Source organism: Spea bombifrons, chromosome 2, assembly GCF_027358695.1.
Source record: "Spea bombifrons isolate aSpeBom1 chromosome 2, aSpeBom1.2.pri, whole genome shotgun sequence".
Taxonomy (NCBI): domain Eukaryota; kingdom Metazoa; phylum Chordata; class Amphibia; order Anura; family Pelobatidae; genus Spea; species Spea bombifrons.
The window spans coordinates 2,897,495-2,911,760 of NC_071088.1; the positions used below are offsets into that span (position 1 = coordinate 2,897,495).

General features: G+C 46.7%; 1 protein-coding gene across 2 annotated transcripts in view; it reads right to left on the bottom strand.

Annotated features, from left to right (window-relative positions):
* BOC (BOC cell adhesion associated, oncogene regulated) overlaps positions 1–11,006 on the bottom strand; it is a 28,542-nt gene extending 17,536 nt beyond the window's left edge. For both annotated transcript variants that reach the window (XM_053455281.1, XM_053455280.1), the window contains exons 1-2: positions 10,853–11,006; positions 7,689–7,967 (exon numbers count right to left, since the gene is read on the bottom strand). In XM_053455281.1, the coding sequence (XP_053311256.1) occupies positions 7,689–7,967; positions 10,853–10,928 (355 nt within the window). In that variant the 5' untranslated portion in view covers positions 10,929–11,006. The remainder of the gene's footprint in view (positions 1–7,688; positions 7,968–10,852) is intronic.
* Positions 11,007–14,266: the final 3,260 nt, after the last annotated feature.

The window sequence follows — 14,266 nt, forward strand, 5'->3', positions numbered from 1 at the left end:
CTCTGCGTCTGCCCGGGACGCCGGCTCCATGATGATTTCGGGGACAAAACATATTATATTTGAAGCAGCCGAGAAATCCAATGTTTTACCCCAAATTTAAACAAATTAAAAAACTATACATTTTCCCACCAGTTTTATTTTTGGATTTTTTTTTGCTTTAGTTGAGTTAAAAGTTGTTGTTTTTTTGGGGGGGATATGGGTTTGGAATCGGTTTTGCCGAATATATATACTAAGCTGTGGGTTTTGACTTCTGGAGGCAGAGAAGCACCAAGCATTGGCCACCATCTACCATCGAGGGTTTTCTGGGGGCTTTGTGGTCCTAGCGGGTTCAGGGTATATAGCGAGTCTTGGCTACGAGCTTTTTGGGGTCCGAGCCCCCCAGAGAACCTAAACTTTCCAGGTGATCTTGTTAATAGCTATTGGATTATCTGGATAACCATCTAGAGCGGGATGTGCGATGGCGGCGACTGAGACCTTATGTCTGTAGAGCATCAGGAGACGTAACTTCTGCATAATCTGTCCCTGATTAGTTTTCTCCAATCCTTCATTGGTTTCCAAACCTGATGCCCCTCCCTCCTCCCCTGATGCCCCTCCCCCGATGCCCCTCTCACCTCCCCTGATGCCCCTCTCACCTCCCCCAATGCCCCTCTCTCCCCCCCGATGTCCCTCCCTCCTCCCCTGATGCCCCTCTTTTCTAGGAGGTGAGAATGTTTGCTGGGTATGAGGGGATCGCAGGGTTCTACGGCCCTAAAAGCCCCGATAATGTGTATAGAAACAGCAGAAACGGCTTTATAAATTAAACGGGGTAAATAAACCCCATTATTCTTCTTCTAAATGCCCCACTCAGTTACACGAATACCCCGCATATAAAAGCTCTGGGTAAAGCCACGCCCCATCCATGCCTCTAACCACACCCTCTTTGGCCATATTAGGCATTACAGTACATGCGGCCGCCCCCATCCCAAAATTACAAAATTTCCCATGAAAAACACACCTTTACGCACGAGAGCCGGAGACGCGCTGAATACAAACTCCTTCCATCTCTTAAAACGTTAAATTCCATTATTTATGTATTTTTTGTATCGCGTGTAACGCGTTTATTTTCATTCGTTTAACTCCAGTGGGTGAAAACGAACGTCAGCAAGAAATTTTACAAAATGACGATTTAATTACCCCAAAAAAACCTATAAAAATAGTCCTGTTTATTATACGACGCTGGCCCTTTAACGTTCCAAAAATGTGAGTTTTCTGCCCGTAATAGAAGCGTAATGTTTTTGGAGGCCACACACCCGCACCGAGGGTAATCCATCTCTCGCACATACCTCCTGATTAAAGCAAATCAGTCCCTTTCTGTCTCCCGGCCAAACAAAAACAACTCCTCTGGCAGCCCGGACCCCCGACGCCTTCCCCGGGCCAACAACATTCTCCGGCGGCGATGCGCATGGAGACGGACGGGGGGGAGGAGGCTGGCGGGGCGCGGAAACTATTATTATATAGTTACATACGGTACCGAGATGTGTTTAAAGGGACGCCGACCGGTATAAGAAACGAGTACAACGCTTTATTCCGCTTACTGTATCTTATCGCCAAATTCATGATTCTATTTATAAACCGCGGCGTCCGACGAGATCGCAACAAAGTATCCGTTTTCTACATTCTTAGCTAAATTCTTTGGGCATCACGGGCACCCGTAGCCAAGGTTTTTTGTTTTTCCTTTTAATAATTTATAAATTAATTTATTATTTTTATTTATTTTTTAAATTTTTTTATCCTTTCCTGTTATGCAGCCGTTTCCTAAAAATTCAGTGAATATCCGGAGTTTTTTTAGCAGCTCACTGCTGCGCACCAATATTTCACGTAAGGGGGGGGTGTTTTGGGGTCCCTTTAAAGTAGCACAGACAGCATGGTATGTTTAGTATTGTTCAAGAAATGGCCACTTTTTAAAGGTTTTTAACCCACGGCGTGCCAACTAAAAATCAGTTTAAGGGTCCTGGAGGATTCCTCCATAAACTTTACAGATCAAGGATCGACACAAAGTTACAACGTTACGCCGGTACGGGAAAAGCAATTGTTTTGGGGGCAAATAACCTATTCCACGGGATTTCTTTCTGTATTCTATTGACAGATATTCGCTTATAACCCTCCCTGCTCACCCCCCCCACCCCCCCGGTACTGTATTAGATATCGGGTGGGGAAAATTCCGGTTTTTTAATGGATTCGGAGAACAGGAAATGAAAAAGATTCAGGACTCCAGAAAGAATTTCACATTTAATCTCCTGCCTCGGCCTCATCTGCCGAACACACAGGATATTCCTCAAAGTTCCACGGGGAGCATATAAAAAAAAACTAAATTAAAAAATGTAAAAAAAAAAATCTAATTTTCTTTTAAAATCATTAAAAAAAAAAAAGGTTTTTAGTAATAAAATACCATCTTCGGCAACGTCACATTTTTTTCCTTCAATGATCAATAAAGACTCAAGTGAACGTAGGGATTACCTGTCATACGTGAGTGATCGCTCAGGCGTCCCGTGGCCAAGAACCCTGTTAAATGTATGAATTTATATAAAGCCGGACGGATGGGAAGTTCCTTCCTTCTGATCTGAACTAAAACTTTCCACAATGGCCGTCACTGCACAACCAGTTTTCTCTTTGAGGTTCCTGGATGAGCATCATGGGAGTTGATGTGTAAAACTAGACAGGGCCCCTGTTGACCCTCCTTGGTCTAAAGGCAGACTAAGGATTGTGGGAGTTGTAGTTCAGGAGAATCTGAAGACCTGCCGGGTTCCTCTGTGCAAAGATGAGAATCGGAAAGTAAAAATGGCGCCCAGAGGTTAAAAGACCTCAAATAATCCCAACCTCCAGAAAACGAGCCAGAATATTCATTTCCCAATAGATAAAAAAAGAAAAGGAAGGAATAAGGAACTTTGGCCGGCCTCTACCCCAAAACCATGTCTGTGTCCCTTCAAACATTACGCGTCTCAGACTCAAAACACGTTTCCAACAATATTCCGCTGTTTCCTTTTTACCCCAGTTGTAGTTTTTTGCCCCATAATATAAAGTTTTCAGGCAGCTGCATATCAGCCGTTTGTATGATTCTCGCTCTGTTATCTGACCCCCGATCTACTAAACCCCCCGACTCCTTATCATACTGCCTGTGGGAGCAATAGAATGGCTCGGTCTTAATCGCCCAGCCGGACTCTCTGACTAATGAAAGTCTATAGAGGAACGGACTTCATTAGCATCGCCATAAAGCATCAGCTCAGTGCGGTGTTTGAGCCGGGAAAGTCACCCAAAATATCACATGACTGACAGCAACGGCGGCTCCCGGTCTGCAGATAAAGGGAGTTTATTGGGGCAAAATGAGATAAAACCAGGTTTCTGTCACCGACAAACATTACTGTATACAGTGCTAGGGGTTATATTACTGTATACAGCGCTGGGGGGTTATATTACTGTATACAGTGCTGGGGGTTACATTACTGTATACAGCGCTGGGGGTTATATTACTGTATACAGCGCTGGGAGGGGTTATATTACTGTATACAGCGCTGGGGGTTATATTACTGTATACAGCGCTGGGGGGTTATATTACTGTATACAGCGCTGGGGGTTATATTACTGTATCCAGCGCTGGGGGTTATATTACTGTATACAGCGCTGGGGGGTTATATTACTGTATACAGCGCTGGGGGGGTGATATTACTGTATACAGCGCCGGAGGGGTTATATTACTGTATACAGCGCTGGGGGGGGTGATATTACTGTATACAGCGCCGGGGGGTTATATTACTGTATACAGCGCTGGGGGGTTATATTACTGTATACAGCGCCGGGGGGGTTATATTACTGTATACAGCGCCTGGGGGTTATATTACTGTATACAGCGCTGGGGGTTATATTACTGTATACAGCGCTGGGGGTTATATTACTGTATACAGCGCTGGGGGTTATATTACTGTATACAGCGCCGGGGGGGTTATATTACTGTATACAGCGCTGGGGGTTATATTACTGTATACAGCGCTGGGGGTTATTACTGTATACAGCGCTGGGGGTTATTACTGTATACCGTGCTGGGGGGTTATATTACTGTATACAGCGCTGGGGGTTATTACTGTATACCGTGCTGGGGGGTTATATTACTGTATACAGCGCTGGGGGTTATATTACTGTATACAGCGCTGGGGGTTATATTACTGTATACAGCGCTGGGGGTTATATTACTGTATACAGCGCTGGGGGGTTATATTACTGTATACAGCGCTGGGGGGTTATATTACTGTATACAGCGCCGGGGGGGGTTATATTACTGTATACAGCGCTGGGGGTTATATTACTGTATACAGCGCTGGGGGTTATATTACTGTATACAGCGCTGGGGGTTATTACTGTATACCGTGCTGGGGGGTTATATTACTGTATACAGCGCTGGGGGTTATATTACTGTATACAGCGCTGGGAGGGGGGGGTTATATTACTGTATACAGCGCTGGGGGTGATATTACTGTATACAGCGCTGGGGGTTATATTACTGTATACAGCGCCGGGGGGGGTTATATTACTGTATACAGTGCTGGGGGTTATATTACTGTATACAGCGCCGGGGGGGGTTATATTACTGTATACAGTGCTGGGGGTTATATTACTGTATACAGCGCCGGGGGGGGTTATATTACTGTATACAGCGCCGGGGGGGGGTTATTTCTGTATACAGCGCTTTGAGGACATTTCAATAACATTATAAGTAATCAGAGTGACTCCTTGGGGTTCTCTTTGCCCCGGACTATGGCTGGAAAAGGATTTCTGTATCTCGGGTTCCAGAGAGCCGACGGCAGGGCGAGAGCCGACAGCTGCCAAGCGCCCCGTTTACATTGGACGACGTTAAGCAAATTCATGTGAATAGCAGGGCCTCGGGGACGGTTTCTGAGAACCTGATAGGAGCGTCGGCGGACGGGGCCCTTCTTGGAGACAGAATACAGCCTTTGTTTCCTATTAAAACTTCTGCTCCCCGAGGGTCGGGTTTCTGCCGAGCGCAGGATAAAGAAAAACATCACTGAAGTCATTAAAAAAACAGCAAAGTGACCCTTTTTAAGAGAAAAAAAACTCTACCGTTTCCCAAAAGATGGGAGAACTAAGAAGGAGCTCTGAAGAGGATTTGTTCCGTGATACACGACTCTGATTTACTTTACTAAAGTTAAATCAATATCTATGCTCTGCGGTGGATCATTAGAAGCTTAAAATTTACTTAACCAAGAGAGTGGTAGATAAGTGGGACAGCCTCCCAGCAGAGGTGGTAGAGGGTAATACAGTGAGGGTATTAAACATGCATGGGATAGACATACGGCTCCTGAATCTAAGACGAGACCAACGACTGATTAAGGTTTGAGTCTTTACAGCAGGAGAAACGGCGACTAGACGGGGGCCGGATGGGGCCGATCTGCTGACAGGTTTTATGTTTACATTATTTTAACCCCAGGTAGGGATATAAAGAAACCCCCGCGCAAGAGGAGATGTCTCCAATGATCTTACTGCACGGGTATAAAACACATGCGGCACACGTATGACGGCCAATCATAGAATAACGAAGAGGAGACTGAGGAGACGGGAAGCAACCGGCGAACTGCAAGTCTGCAAGTCGGGTCTTTGGATAATTATGGGGTCTTTGTCCCTGGAACGGATTTACATCGCTCAGAGTCGCCGAAGGGTCCCCAGGATCTAGATTTTAATCGTTTTATATAAATAATAATTAAAAAAATGTAATAACTCGTAATAAAAATAATAATAATAATAGAAATAGTCCCGCAGCCCATTCCGTTCCCCGCACCCCGTGGGGGTAGAATGAAACCCGGTCATTGGCTTCTGATCCGACACATAAAGAACCCCCGCAGATCTCACTGCTACAAATTATTCCTTCTCCATAAAACGTAAAAGGGGTTTTTTGGGGGGCTTTTTACTTGGTTTGATTTTTTTTTCGTCCACTTCCTGGTTCTTCAGCCATCGGACCTTCCGTTAGAACGCGTGGGAATGGAATATAAGTATTGTCCGGCCGGAGCCGCATCATTCGGGACTCGGAGGAGTTTATCCCGTCTCGGATTTTTGGGATTTGATTAATTAACATGGAATTAACGCCGTACAATACCAGCCATTGTCTCCCTGAAAACCTAGACGGGACAGCCCTGACCCGGGGGGGGGGGATTTGGAACAAAAAAGGGGGATTCTACTGAATCTTTGGACAATGGATTATTTTTGTCCCTCCCAATCGCCCGGCTGAGAGTAACTGTAGTTGAAGTCCAATAGCCGAAGGGGGTATACACACACGGCAGTGGTAGCCACGTCAAGCATCAGTGTAGCCACATCACATCGGTCTGCCCAATGACACTCAAAGGGTTAATTTGCCTTTTTGTCTAGGTTCTGCGATCTGTTCTAAGTTTTGTGATGGGGCGTTTGGCATGGCGGGGGCAGCTATGGGGGGGGGGGAGTAAAAGCCATTTAACCCAAAATTGCATTTAAGCCCCTCTGGAACTAATAGGGTTAAAGTGGTTCCAGTCTGATGAGCCTCTGAAATAGAGACCCCCGTTAACCCACGACTGCCAATCTGTAAGGATTAAGAAGGATTTCCAATCAGCTCCGGGGTCCGCGCTGCATCTTGTAATTACAGGAGGACCCTCGTCATCATGGCATCTTGATCCCCCCCTCCCCCGGCCCCGACGTCCTGATTGCCGGCATCGCAGGGGTTAATAGAACTGAGAAGCCGTGGGGCTGTAATCAGAGCTCCCATCTGATGTGGCCGCCTCCACTTTTCTCCCGCGTGTTCATTTATCAAGTCGCTGGCAGAACACTGGCCCCATTCTGCTCCGGAATGTTTCCAGAAACCCAATCCCCTCACCCGGGCCAAGTCCCAAAACTCACAGGGATTAATGACCCCCCCCAGGGGCAGCTCCTATTACTCTCAGCCCCCACCGCCCCTACTGGGATCTTCACCTGCAAAGAGGATTGTTACCCAAATCAAGCTTATGACAGATACTTTGTAACCCTTTCCCTTCCAGCACAGATACTTTGTAACCCTTTCCCTTCCAGCACGGATACTTTGTAACCATTTCCCTTCCAGCACAGATACTTTGTAACCCTTTCCCTACATCTCAAACGACCCCTGGGGGGGTTTCACATTCCTAAAGCATGGCGGATGTCAAAACATTTCTTTAGCCCCGAACCCCCCGGGTCTTACGGCGGAGACGTTACGTGAATCTGCTTATCACGGAAACATCTTAAACCGGCTGCCAATATCTTAACAGAATCGCTGAAAAAAAAAATGCCAAAAATATATATTTTTACAAAAGAACACATTTTCCACACGCTCGCGCTTTACGTTTACGACTAACCTGCATTAAACCCAAAATATGCACAAAAATATACCATCATCGTTAAAACGTATGTGTTCTGTTTAACCCAATGTGTGCCAGAGGTCAGGATTGTAGGTGAAGAGGATGAGAGCGACGCTGAAGTCATACAAGGAATCACGTTCTAATAGGTAATTGTAACTGGTGAGAAAGTGATGTTTTTTACTTTGAGAGAGTGTGGGAGATAAGTGGAACAGCCTCCCAGCAGAAGTGGTAACGGTTAATAAAGTGAGGGAATTGAACCATGCATGGGGCAGGCATATGGGTTAGTGCTAGCGGTGATATACTTACTGGCCAGGGTGACTATGGCTGGAACACTTGCCATCGCTCCCATGGAGGTTTGTGCGATGCACTGATACCTCCCCACCGTGTCGTTGTTCAGACTCTGGATGATCAGAGTTCCGCCGGACACCAGAACGCCGGGGACCTCTCCGACGGGGCCGAGTTCCACTCCGTTCAGCCTCCAGGAGATGACGGCGTCGGCCGGCTCCACCGAGCAGCTCAGGGTGACCGAGCCGCCATATTTCTGGAAAGTAGAGAGAGGCTGCACCGCGAACTGCGGACTCCGGGCTGCAAAGAGAGACAGAGACGGCGCGGGGTAAGGACGGGGTGTCACCTCGGCCCCAACGGACAGACCCATAAACCAGAACCACTCACCTGATTACAATTCTCTTCTCTTATATACTGGATTTAAAAAAACAACAAACTGCTACATATGCAAAAAAATATATATTCATAAATTCATGCAAAAAAAATTATTTTATAGAAACACAGAACCGGACGGCAGATAAGAACCATTCGGGTCATCTAATCCGGTTCTAACTCAGGTCGTATCCAGTAGTTGGTGCGTCAGAATAGGTTTACGCCGATCTCATGCATGTTTAAATTCCCTCACTGTACCAGCCTCTGCCACTTCTTCTGGGAGGCTGTTCCACTTATCTACCACCCTCTCAGTATTTGCTGGGTGAAAGATGCAGCCAGGTACTTTAAATGTTACTTGGAAGTTTTGTGCAAGGTTCCGGGATTAGATGTAACTTAAGCAAGTTTTTTGTTTTACTGAGAAGGTGATAGATAAGTGGCACAGCCTCCCGGCAGAAGTGGTAGAGGGTAATACAGTGAGGGTATTAAACATGCATGGGATAGGCATACAGCTCCTAAATCTAAGACTAGACCAACGACTGACGGGGCCGAATGGGGCCGATGTGCAGACAGGTTCTAGGATTCTTTGAACCCCTCTAATTACATTGTATCCAAACGTGATTCTGTTTTGAGAATCTTTAGTAGCGATCAGTTTTTCCTCCTCTGTATTTTATGACCTTGTGATGTCATTAAATAAAAGCTTTATCTCTCGGGAGGAGGAAATCCACGCACGCCCCGCAGACGATCCGCCAACGGGCTGATCTCCCACCAGCTCGAAGCCACAATGACTTCCATATGTTTCTGGAGACCCCCTCCTCATTGCCGGGATAATTGGGGAATTGATCCGTCCCTGGATCCTTGAACCCGTTCCTCTGCGTTACATCATGTCTGTTTCTTCTCAATGACATCACGGGTTCAGACAAAGGCTTTACGCGGCTCCACGCCCGGCAATTATCATTAAGGATCCGTCTTTCCGCTCGGGGAACGATCCGCTTTCTTTGTCTGGATCTGGATGTTCTGGAACCGTCAGCAGATCGGGGTCTCCTCGGAGGGCTTATAGGTGAACCGCAGAACCCACGCCAACGCAGCGAAGGATTCTGGGTAATAATATATACAGGGTAACGTACCGGGCATGTATCTCGTTATACAACGTAAACGAGGAGCGTTAGCTGTGTATCGAGGTCAGACGCCCGGGTGAAACGCGCTGCGTGGACCCTTCGGATAATCCCAGCGCTTCCCAAAAAGAAGCTCAGAAGGCAGACATTTCACTATATAGAGTATTGGGGGGAGGGGGGGCTCCACGTAGATCTCCGAGTCTTTTAATAATAAACCAAGTTGGAGATGCTTTGTTACGAGATCAGGAAACTTCATCGAACGAGGAACGCTTTATAACGGCTTTTCTCCAGATTCCAGGCGGAACTTGTGTGTCATTATGATGTCATTATGATGTCATTAGGATGTCGACACCGACATGGAGATAAACATCAATTTAGCATTTTATTTTTTTCTTCTTTTCCTGAAAAGTTCTAGAATCACTTAAAGGCCAAACCAAGTCATAACCAGGTTGAACATGAATAGATTGTAAGCTCACCAGATCAGAGCCCTCTTCTTCTGTAGCTGTATGTTGATCTTATCGTCACATTGTATCCCACCAGTCTTAGTGTTATTGTTCATTTTCACCGTCCGCTATTGTAACAGCGCCACGGAAACCGCTGCGCTCTATTATTATTATTAATAATTATTATTAATTATTATAGTTATTATTAATTGTTTTTATATAGTTTGTAATCAATGGAATGTAAATTATTAATAAGGATGAGGATCTATAGGTGTTCCACATCTAAATCATCTAATATTAACTTTCCATTAATCAGGTTAAATATTAAGCCATGTAACCCCAAAGGGGTACAAAGAAGTGGTGTTGCTATAGCGACTACGTGCTGATTGGATCTTTAGAACACCGAAGTCGATTTTTAATCTTTTACGTTTTTCTTTTTATACATAAACCTCCAAAAAGTTTTATGTCGCTCAGGGGCCGGATCTTATTAAAGCCCTTCTCTCAGTGGGTAAGAAGGGATTAGGCGCACGTTGGTAAAATATTACGGGGCGGGAGGAGGTCACAGGCGCCAAATACACCAAAAAATTTAAAATGAAGAAAAATAACTAAACTTTAGGTTTCATTTAATTGAACATTAAAAAAGTAATTGGGGTACAAGGTTTGAAAATAGCTCTTATCACCATGGCAACCAATGGTTGCTGTACAGATAAAACTTTTTCTCAGAGTTTGCGGTGTTTGTTAAATCAATTATTTTTAACTGATTTATATAGCGCCATCATATTCCGTGGTGCCGTACAATAGGATGGATGCTCTAAAGTCTTTTGTTTTGCAGTAAGGTAAATTTTAACCCCTCGACGGGAAGGTGTCAGGTTGGACAACCCACTGAAGGACGGGTTCGGCCCTCCACAGCACATGAAGGGTTAATGATATATTTTTCTTCCTCTTCTGCGGCTCAGATTCAGAATACTCAATCACCGCGTGTGCTACGTGACAGGTAACGCATCGGTTGCACGGTATACATGCGTGTCAGCATCCAACAATAACACGGACAGGCTCTTCCCTGGCATAGTATGGAGCCGAGCCACGGAGGTATTAACCCTTTCTGCACAACATCCTCTCAATAAGTAACATTTGGGAAACGTGAGTGCGTCTTAAAAGCAGATTTGGGGAGCCAGCGCCCACTCGCCTAGGGGAGCCAGCGCCCAACTCACTTTGTTACCAGCTTTAGACCTCACAAGCTCATGGAGTGAACACTCACCGGATTGCGCGAGGCAGCAGACAGCAGCGAGGAGCCCGTAGAACGCGGCGGTGACCGCGTCACTTTGGTCTACCATTTTGCTTCCATGCACAGGCGGCGGGGAGAATGTTTCTGGCCTCGACTCATGCAGCGGCCCCTCTGGAGACCCCCAGCGAACGCCCACCTAGAGGGAAAGAAAACACAGGTTTTAAACATGGCCAGTAATGCAGCGATATCTCACCCTAATTATTATTATTATTTATTGTTAATAATCCGGCGGGTTCTGGGGTTTTATGTTGGTAAATGGCGGCAGAGCGGGGGAGGGGCGTTTAGCTGTCACCGTCCTATCAGCAGGACGTAATTGTTTACCAATAAACACCCAACCAATCCCAACACCATGAGCCGGAGAGGGTGATGAAGGACGGGGATTAATGCGATGATAACCATCCTGTGTGTGAAATAACAGACAGCGGGGGCAAGGAGGCCAAAGAGATCGCAACATGTACAACTTGGGGGGACGGGAGAGAAGGGAGAAAAGAGGGCACGGCAGAGAGAGAGAGAGAGAGAGACTGTGGAGAAAAGAGAGTGAGGGGTTGGGAGAGAGACACAAAATGGGGTTAATAAAGGACAGGAGGGAATTTATGACAAAATGACAACAAGAGAGCGGAATCTAACACTAGAGAGTCAGAGACTGAGATGGAACGGAAGGAAGTTTTACTTTACTGAGAGGGTGGGAGATAAGTGGAACAGCCTCCCAGCAGAAGTGGTAGAGTCTAATACAGTGAGGGAATAGGCAAATCTAAGACGAGGTTTAAGTCGTGAAAGCAGGAGAAATGGGCGACTTGACGGGGGCCGGATGGGGCCGATCTGCCGAAGTGCTGTAGTAGGAAAAGAAGTCGTAGGGGCAGACACTCTGGTGCTTAAAAAACTTTTTTTTTTTTCCGCAGTGATTGTGGTTTGGCCCTTAGCTGCAGGGGCCACAACAGCAGAAGAGTTTAAACGCCAACCCCCGACGAGGAACAGGTTGAATTTCTTTTCCAAAACGAGAAAAAGGCCCAAAACCTCGGAATCCGAGTCCGGTTCACAATGTAACGCATTAAGACACAAAAGCCGACTTTAACCAGACAAGGAGAGCGGTGGCCCCCGCGTCCTCCCCGCGTCCTCCCCGGTAATGAAGGCAGCCCCAGCTGTTCCCACATCTTAATACCCCCCCTGCCACCAGGTTAAAATAACAATTTCCTGAGAGTGGGGGTTTAGATGGCCCCCTGACCCCAAGCCCCCTTTCTCCTCACACCCCTCCTGAATAAAAGCCCCCCTTCCCTGGCTTCAGACAGGCCTGTAAATCAAGGCCCCAGGAGGGAGTCATTAGCAGAGTGAAATTAACGAGCCCTGGAATGGGGCAGAAAGGGGGGGGGTAAAATGCAGCGTGGGGCACATAAAGGGTAACCAGGAACAGTTTAATGTCTCCGGCCCGCGCTCTGCGGCTCGTTAATACACCGATAGGACGAATCCCGGCGGGTTTATGGAATCCCGTGTAACTAAAATCTAACAAAAAGCATCTTCGGGATTCCGCCGGATATGTGTCGGGCCCCGCAGAAAACTTGGATACATAAAAATGTAACAAAGCCCCCCCCCCCGTGCACGCACTTTATTTACCCGCAGGTAGTAAACACGGTAGCCGCGGTGCGGTGAGCTCCGGGGCAGAGCCGGGTCACTAGCGGGTTACACTTTCACACGACCCGCAGAACGTGCGGTTTCGGGGCGAATCGGCCCCTTCCCACACAAACCACCCCATTAGGTGAGGCGGAAAAATTAAGGGCTGAACTGTTCCATAATCTTTACTTGTCAAAATGTGACTTGGGAAGCATTACTACCCCCTTCCACTGACGCTATTTGCCCCTTAATGTGGCGTCTTGGTCTTGTCGCCATCGCAGCTTTCCGCTTTAGTAAATTGACTTTTTTTTTTCGTTTTTATAACTTTTGCTATATTTACTTAAATGTTCACCTCGATGGAATCCAGCTACTTGAGACAGGTGGCAGCCTGTGGCAGAGCCAGCGTCATCTAATCAATTTCCTGCCCTCACAAAGGCTGAACCAATCGGCAACGTAAAACAGCCTCAAGCCCCACCCCTCCTTGCTTCTGGCCACACCCCATAATAAAAGTGCCCCGGTTTGGACATCTGAAATGTTCGATGGGGGGTGCAGAGGGGAAAATTGGGGTCCGTACAGCGTTTTAAGTCACGTTCAAGAACGATAATGTCCGTTTTCCTCTCATACTGCAGATTATTGCCTTTCGTCGGACAAGGCCAAGGGCACAATTTTTGCGCAAAGGGGCACTAGTGGGGCAGTTACCATAGCAACCAATTAAACCTTCCTTCTAAATGCTCCCTTTGCAACACAACTACTCTTTATGTATAAAGGGGGCCTCTCTTACGCACGGCTCATGAGAAATATGTGCGTATATCTCCCACGTTTGTCGGCCATATTCTGCGTCCAAGCTGGAGGTCTTGCCGCCATTTTCTATCTAGCTAAAGCCCGCATATTAACGCGGGTCAGGCCCGTGCCAGCTCCCGACGGCTTTTGGCAGAGGACCTCGCCGCTGGGACCCAGGCGCTCCTCTTCCCGAGCTCTGTTTTATCTCAGCCTGGCTATTCCTGGCAGCCGACGGCTTTGGGTGATGATGGTGGGAGGTAGAAGACTTATGACTTATGCATTATGTGGAAACTTGGCTTCTTCAGCCCCGCGTCTTGTGAGATTTTTTTTTTATTATTTCATTTTTCTTTACTTTCCCCTCTTATGCTTGGCAGCGCAGCCTAAACAAGTGAATACTGAAATATTACCGTGGACGCTACGCCGCGCATGGTCTCAGTAACCCATCGGCTGCCAAGACAATCACAGCACAAACACATTTCAAGAGTTGGACCGAAAAAACCCTGTTATCCCCCAAGACGGCTATTGGATTGGGGGTGGGGGGGGTTATTCGGCAAGTACACCCTGGCAAAGAACCACTGATTTTCTCTTGAGGAACGGTGGGAGGTCAAAATGGCTGTCCGTTTGCCAGCAATGAATGGGAGGTTTATATGCCGTTACAAAATGGCTGTCAATTTGGCGCCGATGAGCAGGAGGCTCACATAGCTTTACAAAATGGCTGCCAATACACCAGTGAGGGGGTGAAAAAGGCGGATTTAGTGTCACAAAATGGCTGCCAATTTACCAGCCTTAAAAAAAAGCAAAGACTGAACAGCGACCAGCAAAATGGCTGCCAAAGCGAAGGCGCATATAATTACACATAGAGATTATTTATTAGCATTGGCTGCAAATTTTGGGGGTGGGTTACAAATGAACTGGTCCTTCTCACCCTCACAAAAATAAAATGGCCGGACAGGGGGGCACCTACCGATAAAAAAACCCAGTAGAAAATGTTTTAATTAGTAA